The sequence below is a fragment of the Ailuropoda melanoleuca genome, chromosome 5, assembly GCF_002007445.2.
Source record: "Ailuropoda melanoleuca isolate Jingjing chromosome 5, ASM200744v2, whole genome shotgun sequence".
In the NCBI taxonomy this organism is placed as follows: domain Eukaryota; kingdom Metazoa; phylum Chordata; class Mammalia; order Carnivora; family Ursidae; genus Ailuropoda; species Ailuropoda melanoleuca.
This window is the reverse complement of record NC_048222.1, coordinates 124,022,097-124,050,028: the sequence shown is the minus strand read 5'-3', so window position 1 is coordinate 124,050,028 and position 27,932 is coordinate 124,022,097. Positions and strand designations below refer to the sequence as shown.

Below are 27,932 nucleotides of genomic sequence, written 5' to 3'. Positions count from 1 at the left end.
AAAAAGATTTTATTTGAGAGAGGTGGGAGGCACAAGCAGGGTGGAAGGGGAAAGGCAGAGAGAAGCAGACTCCCCACTGAGCAGGGAGCCCAACTGGGGCTCGATCCCAGGATCCCGAGATCATGACCTGAGCCGAAGGCAGACGCTTAACCGACTGAGCCACCCAGGTGCCCCAATTTTTAATTTAAACTATGAAAGAAACTGAAAGATGTTTCTGAGATATTCTTTCAAGGGGCTTTTTATTTATTTTTTTAAAGATTTTATTTATTTAAGAGAGAGAATGAGTGAGAGAGAGAGAGATAAGGAGCAGAGGAAGGGGCAGAGGGGGAAGGAGAAGCAGACTCCACACTGAGCAGGGAGCCCGACGTGGGGCTCGATCCCAGGACTCTGGGATCATGACCTGAACTAAAGGCAGACACTGAACCGACTGAGGCACCCATGCGCCCCAGACATCAAGGGGCTTTTTAGAGGAGTGGTAGCATATATGGTTATCTGGTTACATGTTTTATTTGATACTACACTTTGCTATTTGTAATTTGTGCACTATTGGTTTGTAGTTGTGGATATATATTAATTTAAACAGCTTAATTAGTGTGTAAATAACATCGTAAACTACATCTGAAGTATATAGTTTGCTAGGTTTTGACCTATATATACACCTGTGAAACCACCACCAAAATCAAGATAATGGACCATTACCTCAGAAGCTTCTTCACACTCCTTTATAATCTCCCTGTCATATTCTCCCCATCAACCCAGGCAACCACTGATATGCTTTGTGTCACTTATAGTTAATTTGCATTTCTTACAATTTTATGTAAGTGGAGTCCTACAGTATGACTTTTTTCCCCTGGCTTTCCCTTAGCTTAATTATTTTGAGATTTATTTGTCATTTGTGTGTATTAGTTCATTACTTCTTATTGCTGAGTAGTATTTCATTTTATGAATGAAATGTTTGGTCATCTATGGATGGACATTTGTATTGATTCCACTTTTTGGCTGTTAAAAACAAAGCTGCTATATAAACACTTGTGTACAAAATTTTGCATGGAATGTCATTTTTCTTGGGTAAATACCTAGGAATAGAATGGCTGGATTGTGTGGTAGCTACTTGTTTAGCTTTTTCAGAAACTACTAAACTTCATTCCCACCAACAGTGTATGAAAATTCTAGTTGTGTCACATCTTCACTAATATTCGATATAGTCAGTCTTTTAATCTACTTGTATCGGGTGTGTGGTGGTATCACATTGTAGTTTTAATGGGCATTTCTCGTGACTAATGATGCCAGCACCTTTCCGTTTACATTTGCTATTGGTATATCTTTTTTGTTGAAGTGTCTGTTCAGTTGTAGCCCATTTTTTAAAAAAATTGAGTTGTTTTCTTATTACTGCATTTTGAGAGATCATTATAGATTTTGGATCCAAGTGCTTTATCAAATACTGAGCAAATATCTTCTCCCAATCTGTGGCTTGACTTTTAACAGTATCTTTTGAAAAGTAGTTTTTTTTATTTTTGCTAAAAGTTGTCATTTGTTTTACAATATTTAGAAAAGGTTGACTAACCACAAATTTTTGGGTATATTAGTGAAAATGTTCATGGAAATTATTTCGTTCAGAAAAACTTTTTGCAGTGTCAGAGTGTCATCAGCCAAGGAAATAAGAAACCACAAAACAGAAAAGAACGAGAAGAGAAGATTGAAAAGAGAATTAACAGTGAGAGCAAAGAAAGCCGGGAAACAAAATTGGATGGTCCTAGTGAAAATGCCAGTGAGGATGAGACTCAGTCGAGTAATCAACGAAGGAGAGGTCAGTTCATCTATAATTTCATTTTTTTTCTAGCAGTTTTATTGAGATATAATGGATACATAACATTGTGTAGTTTAAGGTACACAACACAATGGTTTGGTATGTGTGTGTGTGTGTGTGTATAGTGAAGTGATTTCCACAATTTTAGTTAATATCTATTACCTCCCTGTCATAATTTTTTTTAAAGATGAGAACTTTTAAGATCTAGTTTCAGCAACTTTCAAAAATAGTACAGTGTTGACAACTAAAGTCACAATGCTGTTTATTACATCTCCAGAACTTGTCTTATAACTGGAAGCTTGTATCTTTTGACCACCTTCACTCATTTCCCCCACTCCTGGCAACCACCATCTGTTCTTGGTTACTGTGAATTCAGCCTTTTTAGATTCCACATGTAATTCAGATCATACTGTATTTATCTTTTTGACTTATTTCAGTTAGCATAATACCTGCAAGTTCCAACCATCTTATTGCAAATGGGAGGATTTCCTTCTTTCTCATGACTGAATATTATTCCATTGTATATTTATACATCATATTTTCTTTATCCATTCCTGTCAGTGGACACTTAGGTTGTTTCCATGTCTTGGTTAGATGGTCCTGGTGAAAATGTCACTGAGGATGAGGCTCAGCCAAGTAATAAATGAAAGGGAGGTTAATTTAACTATATCTTCATTTTGATTTTAATTTTTTGAAGAAAGTTGTAGTAATGAATTACATTTAATCAGCTGATTCCTAGTAGTCACCAGTGGGTATTTTGGATTTCTTCAGGATACCATCTGCAGTGGTAACTGATTGGCTTTTGTAACATTCTTGAACCATTAGGCTTTCCTTTTTTGTCCTTGACTTGTACTCTATGTAAGCATATAATGAAGTTGCACTTACAGAGATAGGTGTGTGTGTGTGTGTGTGTGTGTGTGTATATATATATATATATATAATATATATCACATTTTTTTAAGATATATTCTTGAAAAGTTGTGTGATAATTATTTTTTAAATCTATTGGAACTTCTCCCTGTTTTTTAGGGAGGTTTTTTGGGGGGGCGGTTTTAAAGATTTTATTTATTTATTTGACAGCATAGCAGGGGGAGCATTAGGCAGAGGGAGAGGGAGAAGCAGGCTCACTGAGCAGGGAGCCTGATGCGGGGCTCGATTTCAGGACCCTGGGATCATGACCTGAGCCAAAGGCAGATGCTTAATGACTGAGCCACCCAGGTGCCCCTGTCAGGGAGTTCTGAGAAAATATTTTTCTAAGAGAGAAGTGAGAACAATTTTGGTCAACTTTTTTTTGTCATAGCATTTCCCCATTAAATTACCCTTTGAGGAAAAAATAGTCTTTGTATCCTTTTCCATATTTTTAACATAACTTTTCATGTGTCTAGGGACAGATTATGATTTAACTGCTTTGTAAAAGCATATACTCATTCAGTGTTCTGAGCCTAGATTCAAGTGTCTTCAGGGACCTTTAGGCAGAAAAGTTCTTTAAACTGTTGGAAGGTCAGTAGCTACGAAAAGGTGAACATTGGGAAAAGTGACAGGAGATGCTGTGGGAAAGGTAAGCAAGGTCTGCGTTGTACAGGGCTTTAGTGGTGTGGAATTAGAATTTTATTTTGAGTGCTATGGGAAGCCATTAAAGCATTTTTATTCATGGAAGTGAAGTGGCATGGGAGGGGACATTTTATAATGAGGTGTAGTTTCCAGCCAACTTCTTTAATAATAGAACTAACAATCTACTGTATATTGAGCACTTATTTGAATTTTTTTTTAAATGAATATCTAATCTTTAGCTGCAGTATGCATATTAGGCTCACTTGATACAATGAGCCAAGGCTAATTGCTCAAAAGTGGTTGGCAACAGGAAAACCATGTGGTTGTTAGGAAAAAATTTCCCCATTTCTTAAACATTTTTATCACTTAGCTTTTTCATGCTACTTAGATACATAAGTCTTTTTTGACTGTCTAGAAGTAATAGAGATGATAGGTCTGTCACCTGCTTTAAAATTTGTCTTCTGTGTTAATTGCTTCAATTAAAACTGATCAGCCAACACTAAAATCCAGGTTTTTATAGATAAATTCATACAGGAATTATGAGTTGACTCTCCTCAGAGCACCCTTTTTTTTTTGTCCTTTAAAGAAGAACTTGTTTAATACCAGAGAATCTCACTGATAGAATTTATAGTACAGAATTTAAAGAGTTTTTTAAGATTCTTTCATATTCTTTTCCTCGTCTGTGAGTAGTTTGCAGGATTTATAGGAAATCAGCATTGTAGTTGCATACTGATAATTCCCTTTCCCATAATTACCTTGGTGGTTTTTTTTCCTTTGTGCCTGAGTCCTGCTGTTTTAGTCAAAAATATATATTGAGTAGAAGACTAAATATTTTGAAACCTTAACTGTGGATTCCAAAAATTAAGTAATCTTCAGAATTTCATTATAGTATAACAATTACTCTATCATTTAGTCAACCAGAGAAGTTAAATTGCTTGTATCTTTTAAGTTAGGAAGGTGTGTAGTAGCTATAAAAAGATTTCTCAAATGCAGTTAGACAAATCTTGTACTCTAATTTTGAGAAACCTCTTTCATTATTAGTAATGCTAGATAAATCAATATTTTGGACAGTGACTTGAAACTAAAAGTGTTTTGAATCATCAGCCAATATTTTTCAGTGTGTGCATTATAATGTCTTATCAGATATACCCCATTTGAAAGTGGAAGAGTCAGGTATTAGGAGTAGTGTTTTTACATGTACTGCTTATTCATCAGAATTAAGAGTGAGCATTTTGCTTGAAAGTAAAAGAATACCAATGATATTCCATCAACTGGCTTTTCACATGAATTTTAGAAATAGTTGCACAGGTAAGTTTATAAGGAGCTCTGTAAAAAGAAAATTGTTTTGGTTCTCTACAAGAACCTTTAAGGACAAACTAAGTCTCCCATTTGATTAAAACTTAGCATCCTTTCAGAGTTGCAAAGCTTTAATGAAAATTGTACAGTGTCATTAAATGATTTTATTTGGTTTTCTTCAAGCTAATAAGCACAAGTGGGTACCACTCCACTTAGATGATGTAAGACCAGACAGTCAAGAAAGACCAGGATCCCGGAACAGCTCAAGATGTCAACCTGAAGCAAATAAATCATCACATAATAATAGGAGAAATGATACACGAAGTAAGTTACATTCTAAGAGAAGAATGACACTAAAGAACTTAGTGTTAATGTTCATAATTTTAATGACTATGTATAGTATAAACTATTTGAGAATAAGTTGCAGACATTGTGCCCCTTTTAGCACTAAATACTTTCAGAGTATATATCATGAGAACAGTAATGCTGTCCATAGGCAGATTTTCCCCATAATGTCCTTTTCAGTTTTTTTTTCTCCCTCCTTTCCAGGATCTAACCTGAGATCACACATTGCTTTTAGTTGTCTGTTCTGTTTAGTCTCCATTAATCTGGAACAGTTCTGCTTTTGTCTTTGATGACATTGTTTTGTTTTTGTTTTTCTGAAGACTTTGGAACAGTTAGATGGTAGATATCTCACTTTGGATTTTCTGGTGTTTCCTTATGATTAGATTTGGGTTATCAGTTTTTGGCAGGAATACTGCAGAAGTTAAATCGTTTTCTTCTCAATGCATGGAAACGCACATGATCTTGGTTTATCTTATTGCTGATATTAATTAACTTTGAGCACTTGGTTAAGGCAGTATGCTCCAGGTTTCTTTATTTTAGAGATAGTTTTTTCTTTATAATTGATAAGTAATTTGTGAGAGAGACTTTGAAATTTTGGAAATACCCAGTTTTTCATCAGACTTTTCATACGAGCTTTAGTTTCCCTTGATGATTCTTGCCTGATTCAATTAAATTACCATCATCTTTGCAAATGCTGATTTTTCTTGCTGTATCATTACTTCTGTATTTATTCGTTGGCACTGTACTATAAGGAACAAATTCCCTTATTATCAGTGTGGACTTAAGGCTTATTTTTTCAGTAGATTATAATCCATTACCATGATTTTTTAGTTTAATGTTCAGATTCTCCCTGATTTGGCTAGTGGGAGCCTCTTAGAGGTAGTTTCTGGCTCTTTTTTAAAAAAATCAACTTTACTGAGCTGTAAATTATACATGTATAAAATACATTCACATTTAATGTTACAACTTAAAGATCATTTCCCCGATATAGTATTTCAACAGGATTTCTCACATTTCAGAAAACAGGAGGACAGTAGGAGGATATGCGGCAACAGTTAGATGAGCATTTGGTTTTATAGGTCTCTGCTGAAATCTTAAGTCTGATAATTTTTTTTTCTAGTCTGATAATTTCCAAAGCATGCATGTTGTCCTGTGAATGGTTTGAGAAGGCTTAAGAAAATTTTAAAAACTAATACTACCTACCACTTAAAAGTTTCCACTTATATTATGAAAAACTTTAAGCACACCAAAAGTTGAAAGAATTGTACAGTGAATACCTAACCACCACCTAGATTTAGTAATTTTGCTATATTTAACTCACCTATCTATTGAATTATTTGAAAGTAACTTGCAGACAATCGTGACACTTCAGCACTGATGTCCTAAAAAAAAAGGAACATCTAGGAAAATCAACAGTAATTCCCTAATATCATCTGAGATCTAGTTATATTTACTCAGCTATCCACAAAATATGACTTTAAAATTATGAAACTTGTCTACTGAGAAACAGACATTTTGCCTTTGTATCGTTGTTTCTCAAATATATCACTTTAATGTTAAAGAAGTAATATATATTCAGAATTAACATTTTTTTCTTAATAAATATTGGGCATATAAGAAAACGTGAGGGTTTTAAAGAACAACAATATAATCAACACTGGGAACTGAGCACCAGGTTTAGAAATGTGATTACCATTACCTTTGAATTTCCCTGTGTGCCCCTGCAATTTCATCCGTTGCTTCTCTTCTCAGAAACAAAGGCCTGAATGTTTGTTTTTTGAGTAGTTTTTACATGAAACCGACCTTCAGTATGGCTGCATTAACATATTCTTTGGCACTGATTTTTTTCACTTTAGTCTAATTTTCTTAGATTCATGCATGTTGGTGTGTTGCTGTGAGTCCTTTTCCTTGCCAAAGGGTATTTCACTATTTGATAAAATCTGTTGTTGGTAGACCTTTGGATTATTTCAGTTTTTTGAAATTAAAGTGCTGCCATGTACATTTTTATGTATGTTTGCCAGTAAAGATGTCCAAGAGGTTCTTTGGGGTAATTTCTTCAGACTGCAGCCCATGAGTGCATGACGAAATTGGTGTACTGGGTCATGATCAGGTTTTTCAAAAAATTGATAGATTCTAGAGTGCTTCACTCAAAATATATTTTTCATGACAATTGTGAGTTTTTTTTTAAGGTTTTATTTATTTATTTGAGAGAATGAGCAGTGGGCAGGGGCAAAGGGGGAGAGAGAGAGAGAGAGAGGCAGACTCCCTGCTGAGCAGGAAGCCCAGTGCGGGGCTTCATCCCAGGACCCAGAGATCATGACCCGAGCTGAAGGCAGACACCCAACTGACTGAACCACCCAGGTGCCCCCGACAGTAGTGTTTAAATTATAAAAAAAAAGTTTTGTGTGTTCCAGGGTGTAACATACAGTAAGGCTTCCTGGGGGATGAGGCAGACATGTTTGAAAAAGACAACTGAGGGCTTCAAAGGGAGGGGAGTGGGGGATTGGGATAGGCTGGTGATGGGTATTAAGGAGGGCACATATCGCATGGAGCACTGGGTGTTATACGCAAATAATGAATCATGGAACACTACATCAAAAACTAAGGATGTACTGTATGGTGACTAACATAACATAATAAAAAATTATTAAAAAAAAAAAAGAAAAAGACTATGTTAAGATACGCATTAAGGAGGAATTGCAGCATCTAGGGCAGTGATTCTCAATGGAAGTGGATTTCCCCTACCCCGAAGGGGGCATTTGGCTTTGTCTGGAGATAATACTATTTTTCCACAACTGGGGGGTGGAGGGGGTGAGGGCCTGCTACTGGCATCTAGTGGGTAGAGGTCATGGATGATGCTAAACATCCTCCAGCCCCTGTACTAGAGAGCTATCTGGCTCGAAATGTCAGTAGTGCCAAGGTTGAAAAACCACGGTCTCTAGGATATATATATGTACCTTTGAATTTATTTGATTATTCCAAATTGTTTTTCAAAGTTGATGTGCCTGGCTTTGTTCTACCTTTTTCTGTCTTGGTCGGTGTTTGGAATCACAGGATCTTAAAATTTTGTCAGCCTGGGGTAGATCAAATACTCTGTCTTAATTTGCATTTCTCATGACCAGTGAGGCTGAATGCTACTTTCTATATTTATGGTCCATTTGCTTTTCCTGTTTGCCTTTTAGCAATTTTTTCCCATTGAGTTACTGTGTGTGTGTGTGTACAGTACATGTGCACTAATGCATTCTATATGTATTCTGGATATAATTCCTATATTGTACTGCAGATATCTTCTAGGTTTTTTTTTTTTTAAGATTTTATTTATTTATTTATTTGAGAGAGAAATAGAGAAATCATGAGCGGGAGGAGGGGGACAGGCCAACTCTTGGCTGGGCAGGGAGCCCAGCGATGGGGCTTGGGGGTGGTGGTGCTCTATCCCAGGACCCTGAGATCATGACCTGAGTCAAAGGCACACGCTTAATCCACTAAGCCACTCAGGTGCCCCTCTTCTAGTTTGCATTGTGTTTTCATTTCCTTTTCTCTTTCTTTCTTTTTTTTTTTTTTAATTTATTTATTTGACAGAGACAGGCAGCGAGAGAGGGAACACAAGCAGGGGGAGTGGGAGAGGAAGAAGTAGGCTCCCAGTGCAGGAGCCTGATGTGGGGCTCGATCCCAGAGCACACCCTGAGCCAAAGGCAGCCGCTTAACGACTGAGCCATCCAGGCGCCCCTCATTTCCTTTTTTCTTTAAAAGGAATGTCTTTTACTTAAATTGAGACAACCTTTCCTTAAACATTTTGTGAAAAGTTTTTTTTTAAGTTTTATATAATGCAAACTCACTCATCTTGGAACTTACTGAATCTTCAACAGTACCATCTTGACAAAGGACCTCTATCTTTTTAGTGTGTTATTTTGCTTATTAAGAATGTCTTCTGTATATGTCAGTATTTTTATGGGCTGTCTTTTATGCTGGGGACATTTTGATAAATTCCTATGAGATCTTTTAAATTTCTGTCTATCTGAAGAATGCCTGGTTGCTAGCAACTAGTTACAAGGTGGAGAGGGGTAGTTACCATGTTTTCTTAAAAATAATCACATTTTCACTATTGCAAATTGGAATTATAAAAATATTTTTGTTTTTAAAAGGTTGGAGGCGTGATAGAGAAAAGAGAGACGATCAAGATGAAGTTTCCAGCGTGAGAAGTGAGGGTGGTAATGTCCGAGGTTCCTTTAGAGGTCGAGGAAGAGGCCGAGGACGGGGAAGAGGACGAGGCAGAGGAAATCCTCGATGTAGGACATGTATTTTTATTTTGTTAAATTAGTTGGATTTTGAAAAAAAGTGTGCAAGCCCTCTTTTCCCTACTATATAATGTTTTAACTCATTCCTTTTGGTCTGATAATAAAGATGGTTTTATATTTGTTATTCCTTGAAATACTTCACTTTGGATTTTTCTTTATGGTGACTGTTTCTCTTTTTTAAAAAAAATTTGTAACCACCTTTATTTTTCTTTACTCACATCAAGTGAACTTTGATTATTCATATGGTTATCGAGAACACGGTGAAAGGACTGATCAGCCATTTCAAACAGAACTTAATACCAGTATGATGTATTACTATGATGATGGAACAGGTGTGCAAGTGTATCCTGTGGAAGAAGCATTGCTTAAAGAGTATATTAAACGCCAAATGTAAGTCAGACATAGACTGGATAGTAACATCAAACTTTAATATCATTTATAGTGAATACATTATGACACATTTTCTAAACTGTTTATTAGTAAAATTGGAAGATTTTAATAGTGTTTTGTGTGTGTGTTTTTTTTTCCCTAGAAAATGTTAGTAAAACATTAAGTATTTTTTTAAAAACTTTTATTTGGTTCATGTTGTGTTATATAAATGACTCCTGCTTTGTCTACTGTTCAGGTATTTCTCTGTTTAAGGAGTATTAGTTTAAAGAATATTGTCAGGGTGTAATATGAGTGATCAAATATAAGAATATAAAACTGCTATGTATATATGAAGTTGAACAATGCCTGGCTTATTATTTGCAAATGCATTTTTATATTGAAATTTGCAAATGAACATAAATGGCAAAGCACGGTGACTTTTTTTTTTTTTTACTTAACAAATGATTTCAGAATTCTAAATTTATTTTTTAACTTTTAAGTTCTCTTTCTTTATGACACATATTGAAGGGGAACTACCTCATCTTTTTTAGTTCAGACTTTTTACTCTAGTTCTTGTAATAGTTGCCTTCTGAACACTGAAGTTAGAATATTTTATTGTAAGAAAAAAATAACCCTGTACATATTAGTATCATATAGGATGTTTTGCCTATTTATATAACGTGTTTAAATGGTGGCGAGAAAGATGTCCCTAAGTGATTTGCATAACCAGTTTGTTGAAATTTGATTATTTTTTTTTATTCACTTATACAAAGTGCAGGAAAAAGGCTATTTTTGAAAGGGTATAAGCATCTTAAAAATATCTTCCTTTATTTAAGAAAGAAAATTTACTGTTACTAGAAAATAATTTTTTCATCAGCATCATCCAGGCATCTTCCTGGGATGCCTTCGTGGTGGATTTGATTGGCTTGCATACAATATGAAGCAACTTGTTTATTTTGTTCTTGCTTCTTCTGTTACAGTTGATGCAAACACTGAAGAAAAGGGCCTTTTTATGGGCAGAAAGTGCCTGGCATGTGGCTATCAACTTCAAACCACTATTCCTGTCTTTTTTGTAACTCTTGCTGCCAGGTCCCTTCTGAGACCTGACAGCGGATATGCAACTCCATGTCAGGATAATCGGCCTCCAGTGTGCTCATACAAGTGAGGGAGGAGCAGAGCTACATCAGTGTTGACAGAATTTCTGATCATGCAGTGTAGAATCCAGAGCTTCTAAGGTAGGACATGATAATGTCCCCTAGGACACTGAACAAAATGTCAGACACAGCACTGGGCATGACTCCTTTTTTTGTTGATACTGTTTTAGCAGTAGGATTTTTGGCAGATGGTAGAGCACCAGGTTTAGAATGGCTCTTTACTGTTAATTGTTCTTTGATTAGTGGAGTCATGCTTTGAGGAGTCATGCGTTTGACTTTGGTTTTTTTTTTTTGAAGTTTCTCATAGATAGGCTCAGGGTTTACATTTTTCTCTTCGAGAAGTTACTGAAAAACTTCCCTGCATTTGTGGAAAATTGTGCTAAATGTATTTTGAAGTAAGAAGTTTAACTATATTACGGATGATTGCATTTTTAAAATTATTTTAACTGAAAAATATATCAATAATTCGTCATTTTGATGTCAGAATATTAAAAATTTAAGATCTTGATTATTTCTAGCTTCTCAATCTGTCAGATTTAGAGATGAGTAGTTTGTAGTCCATTAGAAGTTTAAAAATATATATATACTGTAGGTAATAGGGTGATTTATGAATTTATTCAAATACTAAGGTTTTCACAAAGTACTAGAATAAAAAGGCATCTTATTACTTCAGAGAAGTTTTTGTCTAAGAACAGTTTTTACTTGGGACTGAGTCAAATGTCTTAATTTGTGAAAATTTAGAATTTAAGCATATGTATTTTGTGCCGACCATGTCAGGCACTGTGAAAAGGACTTTTGACGTGTAACAAAAATTAGAACACATGTATTATGTGCCCACCACATGCCAGGCACTGTGAAAAGGGCTTTTTGAGGTATAACGAAATCAGAGTGTTTTTTTTCGTCAAGACCTAAGATTTTTTTTCTTCAGTGTTTAAGATGAGTAAATGATTTACTGGTGTCAACTGAGGTGTCAGTAGTATTTCACTGATCTCTAAGGGAGCTTTGCACTTTGATAGTTGGATAAATATCTGAGTATAAAGAAACAACTTGTGTATTTATATTTCTAAAATAAGATTTTTTTCTTCCAGTGAAAGTAGCTCAAAGCCATTTCTCATTTATGGGTGATTATTTTTTCAAAGTTAGAATTTGACCTAAATATTTCAGGAGTATCTTTAGTCACCCAGTGTTACACCAAAGTATATGATTTGGTGTGCTTTCTCATACTTTGCCATCAATCTTTGAAAACTGTCTCCGATTTGGAAACATTATAAGATTATTAACCTGTAGGCCATATTATCATTGATGTCATGTATTTCTCTTGTATTCTTTTGTACATTTACCCTCATTTGTCCTCTTGGTCTCTCTAGAATTCTTATTTTTCTATATGGAGGCTGTAATTTTAAATGTGTTTCTCAAATGCCATTATTAATATATCCATATTATCTTTGTATCTTGGAATTTATAGTTATTGATTATACAGTTTATCCGTTTACATTCTCTCTCTACTTTCTTAGAGAAGATCAAGATATTTAAGCTTTTTCTGTATTTTTACCCCCATGTACCTCATAGTATCATAGATATTCCTTGACTAGGTATATATTCTGTTCACTCTTAATTTTTATAGTTCTCTCCATCAAAGAAAGAGGGAGATCTTGCAAATATATAATTATGTGTGTGTGTACACCTGTGCTCATGTATTCACTAAATTTTTACTCAGCATTGTGCTGATTGCTAGGATTCAGAAATATTAAACAATATCAGTATGCTGCCAATTTAGAAAACAAAACAAAACTGTAATCTCTCTAAACTTGACAAAGGATACTTCTCAAAAATAATGTTCTTCTCAGTGATGGGGAAAAAGTTGGAAGGCAATCTGTTGATCTGTATTTAGTCATTAGTGTTTAAATGAAGCAAGTCAAAGTAGCTTTTAATGAAAATTTTCACTTAATTGACTCATTTTAGAAAATCAGTTATTGAACTATCTTAAAATAAAATGCTAGTTAATTCTTTATACTTAGGTAAAGTTGATCTAAGTAGAAGTTAATGTTACATTTTTAGAAGGGAATCCGTATTCTCAAGTTCTTTCTACTTATGGATAAGAAATTATAAACTCAGTCGGGTTTTGCTCTTTCTTGTATTTACCCTATATCTAAGTTGTATTAAATCTATATGTTAATAAAATAATTTTAAAGCTGTTGATATATAAGCCATAGATATTATTTCCTGTTGAATAAATGCATTAAATTTACATCTATTTCTTTTTGCTTATGTTCCTTTTTTTTTTTTTTTCTTTTAGCGAATATTACTTCAGTATAGAAAATTTAGAACGGGACTTCTTTCTTAGGAGAAAGATGGATGAACAAGGTTTCTTGCCTATTTCCCTGATTGCTGGTTTCCACCGTGTTCAGGCTCTCACTACAAACCTTAATCTCATTTTAGAGGTAATTATTCATTGACAAAACAGTTACAGAAAACAGTCTGTACTTTCCATTCAGTTATGCTGTGACCTAAAACATCTCTAAGAAGTATATTAAAAACCTCAAGAAAAAAAAAACACAAAAATGATCTGTAGTTGCCTAAGGCTTAGACTACATCTCATGGCTTTCTTTTTTTTCATTCTATAAAACCCAAGTAAATGCCTAACCTTGGAAACCCCTCAGATGGGGTTTACTAATGATGTTCCCACCTATTTTTAACCCGATCCTTCAAACTTGGACCTTCTTGAGTGTGCTTGGTCCTTTAGTCTTCTTAGGTTGCTGCAAAATAGCATGTATTTCTATTTATTAAAATTTTGAGAATATGTCCTATGCTATAGAAAGGCTAATATATTTTATTGTACTTTATTTTTTAAAAAATTTGATTTATTTATTTGAGAGAGAGAGAGGGCACAAGCAGGGGGAGCAGCAGAGGGAGAGGGAGAAGCAGACTCCCCCCTGAACAGGGAGCCCGATGTGGGGCTAGATCCCAGGACCCTGGGATCATGACCTGAGCCAAAGGTAGATGCTTACCTGACTGAGCTACCCAGGCACCCCTAGAAAGGCTAATTTAAAAAAGTCTTTCTACTTATATTCTTAATGCTTTCATTAAATTTTTTGTGTGTCCTGTTCTACAAATGCTTTGAACATTTTTGGTTTTCTGTTCCCTACATACGTACAGTCAGATTTGTCCTTTTGCTATAGTTTTGTCAGACTTCCATTCTTGTGCCCCTATGTAGCCAATCCCTTTTCCCATATACAACCCCTGGAACCACTGGTCTGATTTTTGTCCCTTTAGTTTTGCCTTTTCCAGAATATCATATACATAAGTTACATGTTTGTATATAGTTTGTAGCCTTTTATTTCTGTTTTTTTTTTTCACTCAGCATAGTGATTTTTAGATTTATTCATGTTGTACATTATCAGTAGTTTGTTCTTTCTTATTGTTGATTAGTATTCCATGGTATGGATGTACCACAGTTTATCCATTCACTTGTTGATAGACATTTAGATTGTTTCCAGTTTTTGGAGATTATGAATAAAGCAGAAAGGTCTTTGTGTGGATATATGTTTTCATTTCTGTTGGGTAAATATTGAGGATTGTGATTGCTGGCATGTATTGTAAGTGTATTAACTGTAAGAAGTATGTCCAAAGTGGGTTTGCATGCCACCATTTTGTATGAGAGTTCCATTTGTTGTATAGCTTCATCAACGCTTGGTAGTACCAGTTTTTTTGAATATTAGGTATGTAGTAGTTTCTCACTGTGGTTTCAGTTTGTATTTCCTTAACTAATGATGCTGAGCATCTTTTTTATGTGTTTATTTGCCATCAGTGTACCTTTTTTGTTGAAATGTCTGTTCAGATGTTTTGCCTATTTTTTTTTTAAAGATTTTTTTTATTTATTTGACAGAGATAGAGACAGCCAGCAAGAGAGGGAACACAAGCAGGGGGAGTGGGAGAGGAAGAGGCAGGCTCATAGCGGAGGAGCCTGATGTGGGGCTCGATCCCAGAACGCCGGGCTCACGCCCTGAGCCGAAGGCAGACAATTAACTGCTGTGCCACCCAGGCGCCCCAGTTTTGCCTATTTTTAATGGAGTGTTTGTTTTTTTATAATTTAATTGTAAGAGTTCTTCTGGATACAAATCCTTTGTGTTTTATAAATATTTTTTTCCCAATCATTGGCTCAACTTTTTATTTTCTTAACAGACTTCTTTAGCAAATTATTTTTGAACGTGTGTGCTCCAGGCTTTAAAAACTAGCTACAGAAAGCTTCAAGATTTCAGAAACAATAAAAACTAGTGATTTGTTATTTGTTGGTGTATAATTAATGCATCTTTGATTTATGAAAGAAATTACTTCAAGTACTACTATTCTTACATTTGTTTATTTATAGATGCCATCTAAATAGTTTCTGTACACTATAATTTGATCAGAAAAATATTCATAGTAGGATGAGTTTATTAACTACTGCCATCATTTGTACTATAGCAAAGATCTATCTCAATTGTCATTTTCAGTGAATTTATTACTGATTTCCCCCACTCTGTGTACTTCTGTAGGAATCTGGTTGTAATTTCATTATTGTATGGTTTTTTGGTCTGTTGGTGTCCCCATTAAGTCCGCAGGCATAATTTTTAGGTTATTGATTATCTGTTTCCTTATAACTTACAGCAGTAGGGAAGGGATATTTAAAAGAACTTTTGCATTACTGTTAAGAATTTACATATAAGCACAGTGATTTAGAACAGCGTAGGTCTGCATTCACTTAACATTTATTATGTACCTACCATTGGTGGGAAAGTTGTCCTTTTTCTGTTATGAATGTAAGGTTTCATTGGGCTTTGCAATAGAACCTTGATTTAGAGCACGAACTTGAGAACCAGCATACACATCCTCGTAGTTTGTGACCTTGGGCAATGTCCTGAGACTTCTGTAAAGAGGAAATGGTAACAATACATACTTCATAGGTTGTCTTGAGGATGAAATGTGTAACAACAGTATCTGGCATAAACAGTAAGCCCTAAAGAAGAATTTGCTATTATTGTTAGTCTTCAAGGAGTCCCTTCTATTGTTCAGTCCTTTTTTTGGATCTTCGTTTCAATTCTGTCAGCATTTTGTTACTATGCTCAAGTCGTCTTTCCTGAAAAACTATCAAAAGAAGCAAAATACGCTTTAGTTCACACCCCTATCTGTCCCAGTTGAGGTTTTCTACATAGCGAGTCTTACTGAATCTGTTTCCTTCCATTCATTTTCACCTTACTGTACTTTTTGTTTACTTTGATACATATGTATTATAATATGATTGGTATTGTGGTGATATTTCTCACATAATTATAGTACAGTATTGTTGTCTGTAGTCATTATACTGTGCATGAAATCTCTGTGGTTTATTTACTACTTGTTGTAAGTTAGTATCCTTAAACAACATCAGTCTTATCCCCCATCACCTGGTAACCGCTATTTTACTCTTTTTTTTAAAAAAATATTTCACTTTTTTAGAATCCACATATAAGTGATATCATATAGTACTTGTTTTTCTCTAACTTAGCTCATTTAGCATAAGGTCCATCCATGTTGTTGCAAATGGCAGGATGTCCTCCTGTCTTATGGCTGAATAATATTCTGATATATATGCATGCCACATTTTCTTTAACTCTCCATCTTTTGATGGGCATTTAGTGTGTTTCCACATCTTAGCTACTGTGAATAATGCTGCAATAAACATGGGCATGCAGATATCTCTTCAGAATCCTGTTTTCATTTTCTTTGGGTATATACCCAGAAGTGGAATTTCTGGATCATATGGTAGATCCAGTTTACTGCATTCTTGATTCTTGCTCCACAGCTGAGAGCTATTTGTGACTTCCTTTTTTTTTTAAAATTCAATTAATCCTTGATATTTAGCTAATCAGTTGTATAACTTTTCAAGTTACTTAACCTCTTCATGCTTGTTTTCTCATTGTTAAAAAAGGACAAATAATAGTTAAACTATCATAGAGTGTAAAGGCTTAAGAGAAGTAAATATATTTATAAAGTCCCTAGAACTATTCTTGCTACTCTCATCTGAAACTGTTTTCCAAATTGGCTGACTGTGGTTCCTCAGAGTGTATGCTGCTGTCTTATCTTTAAGCCTTGCAAATGCAAATCTTTTCTCTCAGTACCTGGCAGAGGACCAGGAACTAGGAATACATTATCCATGTATTCTAATATTGGTAGTTGTTCATAATAATAGATACCATTAAGAGAAGGGCCAAAATAATAGAAAAACCTTCAGGTATCCAGAATATTAACTGTACACTGTAACTCATTGTTCAGGTGTTCAAGATAATCATGGTTTGGTTTTAATAAAACACTTATTTTGTCTAGATCTTTTCCTTAATTTTGTGTAAACATAATGTCTGTATGACGTTTCTAAGGTATAAATCACAAAATTCACTTCTGTTCTCTTTATTTTCTTCCTGAACTTTTTCAATAGGGAATAAATTCCCTTTGATTTAAAATTCAAAGGATACATACTGAAGAATTTCCTTCCCATCTTTTACCAGTTGTCAACTAGTTAAACCTTTCTTGGTGACAATCAGTGTTACTTCTGTTTTGTGTATTATTTCTCCCGAGATAGTACGTTATATACTACGTATGTTGTTATGCTGTTTATTTTTTTAAAACAGCATGTATTAGATTATTCAATAGTTGTATATAAAGAACTTTGGGTTTTTTCCCCCACTCAATTTTTTTCTTTTAAATTGAGGCATAATTTATACACCCTATATTAGAAATCATAGGATTACATATGACTTTTCTCCATGTATGTGTTGTGTAATTGCCCCCCAGATTAAGATATAAAACATTTTCAGCATCCCAGGAAGCTCCCTTGTGCCCCCTCCTAGTCTGTACCACTGCTCTCCTCAAAGGTAATTACTTCTCAGAGCTCTCTCATTTGTTTTTTAATTTAATCTCATCAGAGGTATGTGTACTCTTTTATATCTGACTTGTACTTATCATTTCTGTGAGGTTTATCCATGTTATTGGTGTGTAGCAGTCCATTATGGGGTAGTATTTCATTATATGAATATAACAATGTATTTTTCCATGCTGCTGTTTATAGGTACATGGGTTCTTTCCGGTTTGAGTCCGTGGTACTGTTGTGAACATTATTGTACATATTTTTTGATGGTCATATGCACTTATTTTCCTGTGACATGGGTAACAGGAGATACACACAGCTCTTGTAGATACTGCTAAACATTTTTTTTTTCCAAATTATTGTACCAATTAAAGCTACCACCATTGAGAGTTTCGCTTGCTCCATATTATATCAGCGTATTGGCAATCTTTTACCAAACACGGTTCTGAAAAACTGTAAACCAGTAGGAAAGTTTGAAAGATTTTTTTTTAAATTCAGGTATAAATAGCATGCTGTAAAATGCAGAAGTCTAAGGGTTCGTTTTGAGTTTTGAAATTGTATAAGCCTGCCCCTGAAAAGAAATAGCCCATTCCTCTAAGAACGTCCTTAATTGAACTTCCCAAAAGTCATAGTCAAACCCCCCCACCCTGAACCCTCTGCTACATCCCAAACCACTTTTCTGATTATATTAGCATAGATTAATTTTGTCTGTTTATTTGTACACATTTGTGTGAATGGAATTCTTCTGTCTCCTGGCTCTTTCATTTGTAGTTTTTGAAATTCATCCATGTTGTTGCAGGATCTGGATTCTGCATATACTGGTTTTTGCTACTAGGGTGTCATTGCTTCTAGAATGAACAGGAGACAAAACTAGGAAAATATATGTTAAAAAAAATAGCTATTACCAATTCAAACCCTTTATCATAGACTTCTTCCTTATTTCCTTTATTCCATATTTCATACTCTCTATTTTTTTCAGAGTATCCTGATTCCCATTGAAAAAATTTGTTTTTAAATTTTAGTAATTTTAAAGTACTGTCCAGTTTTGAAAATATAACTTGAAAAGTGAGTACTATACCAAGGGCATACAAATGTAAAAGTAATACATATGAGATGTTCTTCGACTAAAAAGTAGTGCGTTTTAACTTTGCAAAATAACAAGTAATTATGTTTTTTAATTATATTTGTATTTTTCCTGATTTAATTTCTAAAAGGTGAGTACTCTTGAATTTCAGATAAAATTCAGATCAGTAAGCCCTTTGTTTTGAGGAAATGTTGTTCTAGTTTTATCATTAAATTGCAGCATGTTTATTTTTGCAAAGCACTACAGCCTACTGACTAAGACTTAGTGGTAGACAGTTAAGAAATTAATTTGAGTCCTAGTCTTACCTCATACTAAGTCTGTGATCTTTATTAGGTTATTTCTTTGAGCCTCAGTTTCTTCATCTGTGTACATTATAGGATATTGTGAGGAATGTGTATGTGTTGTTTCCTATCATTTAATTAATGGTGGTAGTTATTAAAATAGTGCCTAAATTTTATTTGGCGGTATTATATTAAGGTAAGAAAAAAAGAAATATGAGAGAAAAAAAACTGAAAATAAAATTTAATTATGGTAAAAGTAGTTTGATTCTAGTTGATGTAATAATCCTTAAATGCCTGTTCTATTGTGAAAACCAAATTATCTGCTGCATGGTATGTGAGGTTATCATATCTATTACCTGTCACAGGGGCAAATGATTAAAAAGTTTGTTCTAAGTAGTTAATTCATTGATATTTTTAGAAACATTTACTGTAATGTCTGCTAATTTCAGATTTAAAAATTTTTTAGGTTACTAGAAGTATAGAATGTACAATTAGTTTTTTGGATGAAAGTTCTTTAATAGTTCGAAATACCTATTTATAGGCACTGAAAGATAGCACAGAAGTGGAAATTGTGGATGAGAAAATGAGAAAAAAGATAGAACCAGAAAAATGGCCAATTCCGGGCCCTCCTCCACGTACTGTGCCACAAACAGACTTCTCTCAACTGATTGATTGCCCAGAGTTTGTACCAGGCCAAGCCTTTTGTTCACATACAGGTAACAACTTTCCTTCTAGAGCAAGCAGTGTAATGGTGGGCTATTTGGTCCAATTTACCAATCCTTTAAAAAAGTCTATTTAGATTGTATAGGAAAGGTAAAGATAACGAAATGACTTTTGATGCTCTAAATTCCGTTCAGCCATAAATTAAAAAGGGATTTAAGAATCATGGGAAAAGCTCTGCTCTGTTCTTAAATTTTTTGTACTTTGTCATGTATGGAATTTCTACCTATCTTCTTAATATTACTAAATGATTCTAGATATGTTGTGCCAGTTTCCTCTTGTAAGATTGGAGTAGTCTAGTAGGATGAAGTAGTTTAAAAGTCCGAAGAGTGGGGCTGACTTTAATTTTGTTATTAGTGTGCTTCAGTCCTGTCTTGTAAAGGCGGGATGACCTATATTCAAAAGCAATGTTGGGGTACTGTTATCAAATTATTATAATTATAGATTAAAGAATTGATGGTAATTAGAATTTCCAAAAACTGCTCTAATATTAAGAATTTTTTCCTGGATCATTTTTAAGACATTCCCTCTTGGGAAAAAATGTGTGTGCTTAAACTTTTTTCAGTCAGGGTGATGATCTACTGATGCTTGGATGTCATTTGATCGAATATTCAGAGGAATAGGTGACTCACTGAAATATTATAAGCATTGGAACAAACCGAACTGCAGCAATGAAAGCGACCAGACTTCTATGCAAGAATGTCTACTCCCAACTCCTTGTGGAGGAGGTTGGGCCACCACTACAATGGAGATAAACACGTTTGTGATGATAATGAGACAGACACCAGAGGACTGCTGTTGTTTTTATAGGAGCCACCCATTTGTGTGTAATTAGCCTGAGCTGCATGTGCTACTTTTATTTATGGTGGGAAAGTTATCATTCTGAAAATATTGCAAGATTCTGTGTTTTCCTTCCAGACTTATGTTCCTGTGTCCCGATTAATAAAACAAAAATAGAGAGGCTTGAGTGGCATTTACCAGATTGTTAGGTCTTTTGCTATTTGATTTGCCCTTCAGTATAGTGTACAGTGTACAACTCACATGTTGTCATAATATTTCACATGGCTATAAGATGTGTTAATGTGGACACTGAGGGATAAGAAATTTGAGAAATGAACAAGAATAGTTTTTCTAAACTCTTCAAAATATATTTTTTTATACATCAGTATGTGAGACCTGCCATCAATAAAGTACCAATGGACAGTCTCACAGATATTTTTATTTAGTGTTTCTTTGATTGTCAGCCCTCTGTGCCTCTAACCCTAGCAAGCAACTTGGGCAGGTGTTTTAAAAGTTGAAGAAAAGTGATATTTTTTAGGTTTTCTTAAAAAAGACTTAATGTCTGATTGTGTAAGTTAATTTATTTCTGTAAACTTTGGGTCCAAGATGACATTTTTAACGTGCTCATGAACAGGCATTAGGTGAGTTAGATAAAAATAGAAAATACTTTTTCTGCAGGATAGCTAAGATAGGTCAGTCAAGTTGGTGATGCCTGTTCATTTAACCATTTATGCAATATTAATAAAATTACAAGAATAAAATCACGTCTTGTACATTTTTGTGTTTTTTAAATATACACTCCTTTACATCTCACATACATATTGCCAAAAAAAGTCACTGTATACTTAAATGTCAAAAATTTTAAGTTCTTTAGATTATACATCTGTAACTAGATGGATAATGAAGGCGTATAGAAAGAATGTTCTTAGAGTTATGGACAGTTACATTACGTCATAGGAATAAATACATAAATTCAGCCTTTTCCATGAATCTCCATATTTCCGACCTTAATAATTACCCTCTGATGAGAAAGCATTAGGTCCTAAATTCAATAGAGAGTAGTATGTCACCAAAAATTTGAAATGGATATAGGAATAGGAAAAGTAGATTGTGTTTATTTGTACCTGTGGGTAAAGAAACTTTTATCTATATCCCCCTCTTAAGACTCTAAATTTCAAAAACATAACCATTGATGTACACTTCCTGAGGGATTTATATGGTAAAATATTTAAACATTTTTGCTGTTGTTTTTTTTTTTAATTAAAGAAATTAAAATGTCTATTTTTCCCTCTATGGAGGTTGAATTGTGTAACATGAGTTCACCTTTGCACTGAACAGAGAGGACCTCAATGCACCAGAAAATGTTGATTATGGGAATGGTAAGATGTTAACTTTAAAATTTAGGTTTTGCAGTTCAATGGATCGTATTGCACTATCAACTCTTTAAAAGGATTTCATTCATCAAAATTGAGAGGGTCAGGTCCCTCCATCTTGGGGGTTTTTGTTTTTGTTTTTGGCTTTTTGAGAAATGTGTAGGAGGATCCCTAATGATTTTTTTTAAAATATTTTATTTATTTATTATTTAACAGAGATAGAGACAGCCAGCGAGAGAGGGAACACAAGCAGGGGGAGTGGGAGAGGAAGAAGCAGGCTCATAGCGAAGGAGCCTGATGTGGGGCTCCATCCCATAACACCGGGATCACGCCCTGAGCTGAAGGCAGACGCTTATCGACTGTGCCACCCAGGCGGCCCCCCCTTATGATTTTTGAATAAGCTGTGGGATTTCCTTTGAAAAGTTGCAGAAGTATTCTTCAATGTGCCACACATAAAGTATATCATCCTTTTAAAGCAATCTATATCATTACCCGGATTCAGGGTAAATAAAGAAGTCAAACTAGATAGATAATCATGGAATATATAGGGTGATTTACCCCTGGAGAGTCATGTTAACAATTTTCAATTAATGAAAACAGCAAAGATAAATGTTTTTCTATGTTCTCACAAATTAGAGCCTGTAAGTGTCGAAGTGTGTGTCTAATTTTTTATCTGTAAGTTTAATGCCAAATGATCCAAGTAATATTCAGACTCATTGGTTCTGGGAAGATTAGGGCTTTACTGTTACCCTTAAATGTTTGAAATCTTTTTGTCGTAAAAACAAATCATATAGAGCATATGTGTAGGTAATTTTAAGGTGAACATTTCCCTTTAAAAACTCAGACTACTCTAAATTTTCTTGTGTTACCCAAATTCTTTGGTATTTTAATGTTTAATTTGTAAGCACATGTGGATGTAGTGAAACATTTGACTTCATAGTAGAAACATTCAAGCTTAGCGAGCATTTAGAGATGATTATATAATAAAGTTAAGTAGGTGTTTGAAGATTAGATTTCTGTGTTAAAAATAGTAGTTAACTGATTTCCCTACCATGTGCCAGGTGCTGTTCTAACTTTTTTCAGTCAGGGTGATGATCTACTGATGCTTGGATGTCATTTGATCGAATATTCAGAGGAATAGGTGACTCACTGAAATATTATAAGCATTGGAACAAACCGAACTGCAACAATGGATACAATTTATACGTGAACTATCCATAGTAATTTAGTTAATTCTCACAGTTGCTAGGGTGGTGGTTCTTAGTCTATTTTTAAAGCTTTGTTCACTGCATGAGGATAGGTGATTTATAGTATTAGAAATAGGGTTCTCTGCTGTTAAGTGTTTTCCCAGTACTATAACTTCAATATCAGTATTTGTAGCCCAAACCTAGCATTTCACCTGTACTACCTCTGTGGATCAATTGATGATATGTGTACCATTAATTAAGAAAGTGTAAGCAGCAGTGTCAAATAGAAGTATGCTTGGTATACGTGTAATCCTAATAATTTTAATAGCCTAAAAACTATAAAACAAATGAAATTAATTTAAAAACATTTAAAATATCTTAATATACCCAAATATTATAACATTAGTATAAAAAATTATAGACCCATTTTACCTTTTTAGTTATTTTGTACCAAGACTTTGAAATCTGGTATGGACCTTAACACTTACTGGCACATTTTAGGACTGCCCATGTTTTAAATGCTCAGTGCCTCCATATGACTAGTGGCTATACACTGGACAATGCAGTTTTAGAGTGTTTTTCATCATGAAACAATGTACTTTAAAAAAAAGTAATCTAGTAATTTGATATTTGAATCTTGGATCTAATGTGTTTATGGAGAGGATAATAACACTTACTTGATTCTAGCATATAGTAGATGGAAGTAAAATCTTGGAATATTCTCAAACCCAAAGTCCTGGATTGTGCCTTTGCATTTTCATCTAGCAAATAAAAGAATTGTTGCTGTTCATTTATTTCAGCTTTCTCCACGTAATATTCAACTTTGCAATATTTTCAAGTAATTTGCTTTGGGGACTAAGTGAAATGATATTTAGAATTAGAATTAGAATTAGAATATTTAGAATTAGAATATTAGAATTAGAGTATAAATTTGTATTTAAAACTCTCTGTCCAAAGGAACTACATATTGCATTATAACTTAAAATAAGTATTTTTGACTTTCTGGAAAAAGATTTGTAAAGGAATCAATTAGGATTTTATTTATAGAGCATGTAATTATTTTGATTAAGAGATAGTGTGGAGAAAAGCATTTTTAATTCCAATAGAGTTTTTTAATGTCTTAAATTTTATTACCAGAGCAGTGCACTTTAATGATGTGACATTCTACTCTTTACAGTATCCAGTATGAGCTAAGTGGGCACACTGCATTTGGGTAAAACTCATTAAGCAAAGGAAATGTGAAGTGTGAATAATGACTGCCTTGCTATAGATTGTAGCGGAATAGTGAAGGACTGATACTGCCTTGAATAAAATACGCATTTACTCTGGCTTAATAGCATTTGAGATGCCATAATTTCATTATAATTCATAGATTTTAAGATTTCACAGGGAACTGAGCCCTAGATTAAATGTATTATCACAATTGGTGGCTCAGTTGATATGCTTAAGAAGTTTGAATGAATGTGATCTGTGTAAGAGTTGGTGACATTTCTTTTATCTATTATTCACTGGCTTCACTCAGATTCATCTTACATTTCATCTTTTCAGGTTTGAAAATCATTGGAAAAATTGTAATTGAGATATGATTTATCATGTTTTTGTGGAAAAAAAATCAAGCCCAAGTAAAGAAAAAGAAGTGTTTTATAAGTAAGAAAACCATTATTTTAACTAAGTACTAACTTAAAATTTTAGAGTCTGCCCCAAATTCTCCAAGAATTGGAAGTCCACTGAACCCAAAGAAAAATACTGAAACAAGTAATCTTCAAGCAATGTCTAGAGGTTTGTCTACCAGTTTGCCTGACTTGGACTCAGAACCTTGGATAGAAGTTAAAAAGAGACATCGTCCATCCCCAGTGAAATTGAAGGTAAATTGTTACAAACCAAGGGAAGTGTAGTAGTACATTCCTGGGTTGAGTGTAAGGCCAGTGTATTTTGTTTGTCAAGTAAATACATAAAATTTGGAAGAGTTTAAAAACTTGTAAAAATTGGCTATAAGTAAAAACTTAAGGTTTATTCAGTAGTTGAAAATAAGTTATACTGTGTTAATTTTAAAAATTTATCTTCTCTTTCTGAATATGATTTAAGTATATTTTGAATGTGGTCTTTTTACTTGTAACTAATTTAAATTTGAATAACTTTTTTAAAGCTGACAATTTTTCTAAATTGTGAATTTATATTACAACCTTGTTATATATATATGTGTGTATATACATATATATATACACACACACATATATATACATATATATGTGTGTGTGTATATATATGTGACCTTGTTAATTATTTATAAAGGGTACAAATTAGGCATATGTGTGTTTTTGGTGATTTTGTGTACAGTAAAAAAGGAAAAGAGAATTTATTTCTTAGGGGCACATGAGGTAGTGGGATGTGTGGTTATGAAACAGCAGAAGAGATCGTTTATGTTAGAACTGCTATATTTTTGACTTATGGTTGGATACACAAAATTTCAAATGTGATAAAAATTTCTCTGATCTAAACCATAAATAAAATGAGTACAAATAAAGCTGGGGAAATCTGAGTAAGATTAATGGGTTATTTCAATGTATATCTTGTTTGTGATATTTTGCTATACTTTTGCAAGATGTTACTATTGGGAGAAACTAGGTAAAAAAAAATCCGTATGATTTCTATTTCTTATGACTGTATGTGAATGTACAATTAACTCAAAGTATAAAGTTTACTACAAATAAATGTGGAAACAGTGGTACTCAAATGATTCAAATATTGGAAGTAAGCTGTATAAGGAGAAGGTCACTAAAAATAACAGGACCTAGAATTGGGAAGGATAAAGAAGGCTATCATACTGAATATTCTAATGAACAAGGCTCTTTATCCTTACCATCACAGCATGAAGAAGGGAGGCATGAAGGGATTTAAGAGTGGTTCTCCATTGGGGGAATGAGAGAGTGATGAAATTTTGCTCCATTGGGATATTTGGCAATGTCTGGAGACATTTTGGGTTGTTGAAACTGGGAAAGTGCTATGGCATCTTGTGAGTGGAGGCTGGAGATGCTGCTAAACATCCTACAGTGCACAGACCCCTCCCCACGCCAAAAAACCGAAGAATTATCAAACAAAACATGTCAGTAGTGCTGAGTTTGAAAAATCCTAATCAAAGATAACTTTTTAATTAGCTGTGGTGGTTAAACATAGCATATTTAAATGTTAGGTGGTTTCCTCCCCCTGCCCCGCTTCAGGGGACATCTTAAAAGCCTAAAGCAGCTGTCTAGGGGTGCCTGGGCAGCTCAGGTGGTTAAGTGTCTGAGTTTTGGTTTTGGCTCAGGGTGGCAAGATCCAGCCCCATGGGGGACTCTTTGCTTAGCACAGTCAGCTTGAGATTCTCTCTACCTCCCTTTAACTCCCCCTCTGCTCCTCCCCCTGCTCCTGTGCATGCTCTGTCTCCCCCTTAAAAATAAATAAAAGTCTTTAAAAAAAATTCTAAAGCAGCTTTCTCAAGACAAGATTTTCTAAGGTTCCTGAAATTTTCTTTTTTTAATTTTTTTATTTATTTTTTTAGGGGGTTTTTTCTTTATTTTTTTTTTTTGGATGTAAAGTTCGATGATTCATTAGTTGCGTATAACACCCAGTGCACCATGCAATACGTGCCCTCCTTACTACCCATTCACCAACCTGTCCCATTACCCCACCCCCCTCCCCTCTGAAGCCCTCAGTTTGTTTCTCAGAGTCCATAGTCTCTCATGTTTCATTCCCCTTTCTTATTACCCCCCCTTTTTTTATCCCTTTCTTCTCATACCGATCTTCCTAGTTCTTATGTTCCATAGATAAGAGAAACCATATGATAATTGTCTTTCTCTGCTTGACTTATTTCACTTAGCATTATCTCCTCCAATGCCATCCATGTTGCAGCAAATGTTGAGAAATTGTTCTTTTTGATAGCTGAGTAATATTCTATTGTATATATGGACCGCAGCTTCTTAATCCAGTCATCTGTTGAAGGGCATCTCGGTTCCTTCCACGATTTAGCTATTGTGGACAATGCTGCTATGAACATTGGGGTGCATATGGCCCTTCTCTTCACTACGTCTGTATCTTTGGGGTAAACANATGCGATGGCTGGGTCATAGGGTAGCTCAATTTTTAACTTTTTTTTTTTTTTTAAAGATTTTATTTATTTATTCGACAGAGATAGAGACAGCCAGCGAGAGAGGGAACACAAGCAGGGGGAGTGGGAGAGGAAGAAGCAGGCTCACAGCAGAGGAGCCTGACGTGGGGCTCGATCCCATAACGCCGGGATCACGCCCTGAGCCGAAGGCAGACGCTTAACCGCTGTGCCACCCAGGCGCCCCTCGTTGTCTTTTTTAAGCAGCAATTAATTATCTTTCCAGATTGTCTAAAATTCATTGACTACATTTACTGTGCTGTTCACTCATCTGGAGAAAGAAGAACTTCCACAGTTCTCTTGGTAAAATAAGACCCTCATGAATAATTAACTCTCAACACAAAAATGGCTGATTTTAGCATGTTCTTTCTAAAGGTTTTTGAGATGACTCAAGTGGGTATTACTTATAAATTCACCATTTTATGGGTGAACAGCAAACACTGTTTAAACATGTCTGGAATCAGAGAAGGAGAACTCCCTGACCTGCCCCTCACCCCCCNAGCCTCCATCTCTTCCAAATTACTTAATTTATTGGCATAAAGCTATTGATAAAAGTTTCTAATAATCCTTCCAATTTCATTGGTGTTGGTTGTGACCTCTCCCTTTTCATTCATAATTTTATTAATTTGGGTCCTTTCTCTATTCTTTTGGATAAGTCTTGCCAGTGGT

At 34.5% G+C, this 27,932-nt stretch overlaps 1 protein-coding gene across 8 annotated transcripts in view; it reads left to right on the top strand.

Moving 5' to 3' along the window:
- LARP1B (La ribonucleoprotein 1B) overlaps positions 1-27,932 on the top strand; it is a 119,051-nt gene that overhangs the window by 14,252 nt on the left and 76,867 nt on the right. For 5 of the 8 annotated variants that reach the window (XR_004625843.1, XM_034661624.1, XM_034661626.1 and 2 more), the window contains exons 5-10: positions 4,838-4,978; positions 9,142-9,285; positions 9,519-9,684; positions 13,114-13,258; positions 19,604-19,778; positions 24,815-24,987. Coding sequence is in view for 7 of the 8 variants with exons in the window: in XM_034661624.1 (XP_034517515.1) it covers positions 4,838-4,978; positions 9,142-9,285; positions 9,519-9,684; positions 13,114-13,258; positions 19,604-19,778; positions 24,815-24,987 (944 nt within the window). In the remaining variant the exon portion in view is untranslated. Of the gene's footprint in view, positions 1-1,588; positions 1,808-4,837; positions 4,979-9,141; positions 9,286-9,518; positions 9,685-10,644; positions 10,899-13,113; positions 13,259-19,603; positions 19,779-20,347; positions 22,167-24,814; positions 24,988-27,932 lie in introns of those variants that run through there. The other 3 variants (XM_034661627.1, XM_011228676.3, XM_034661628.1) reach the window with 3 other exon arrangements.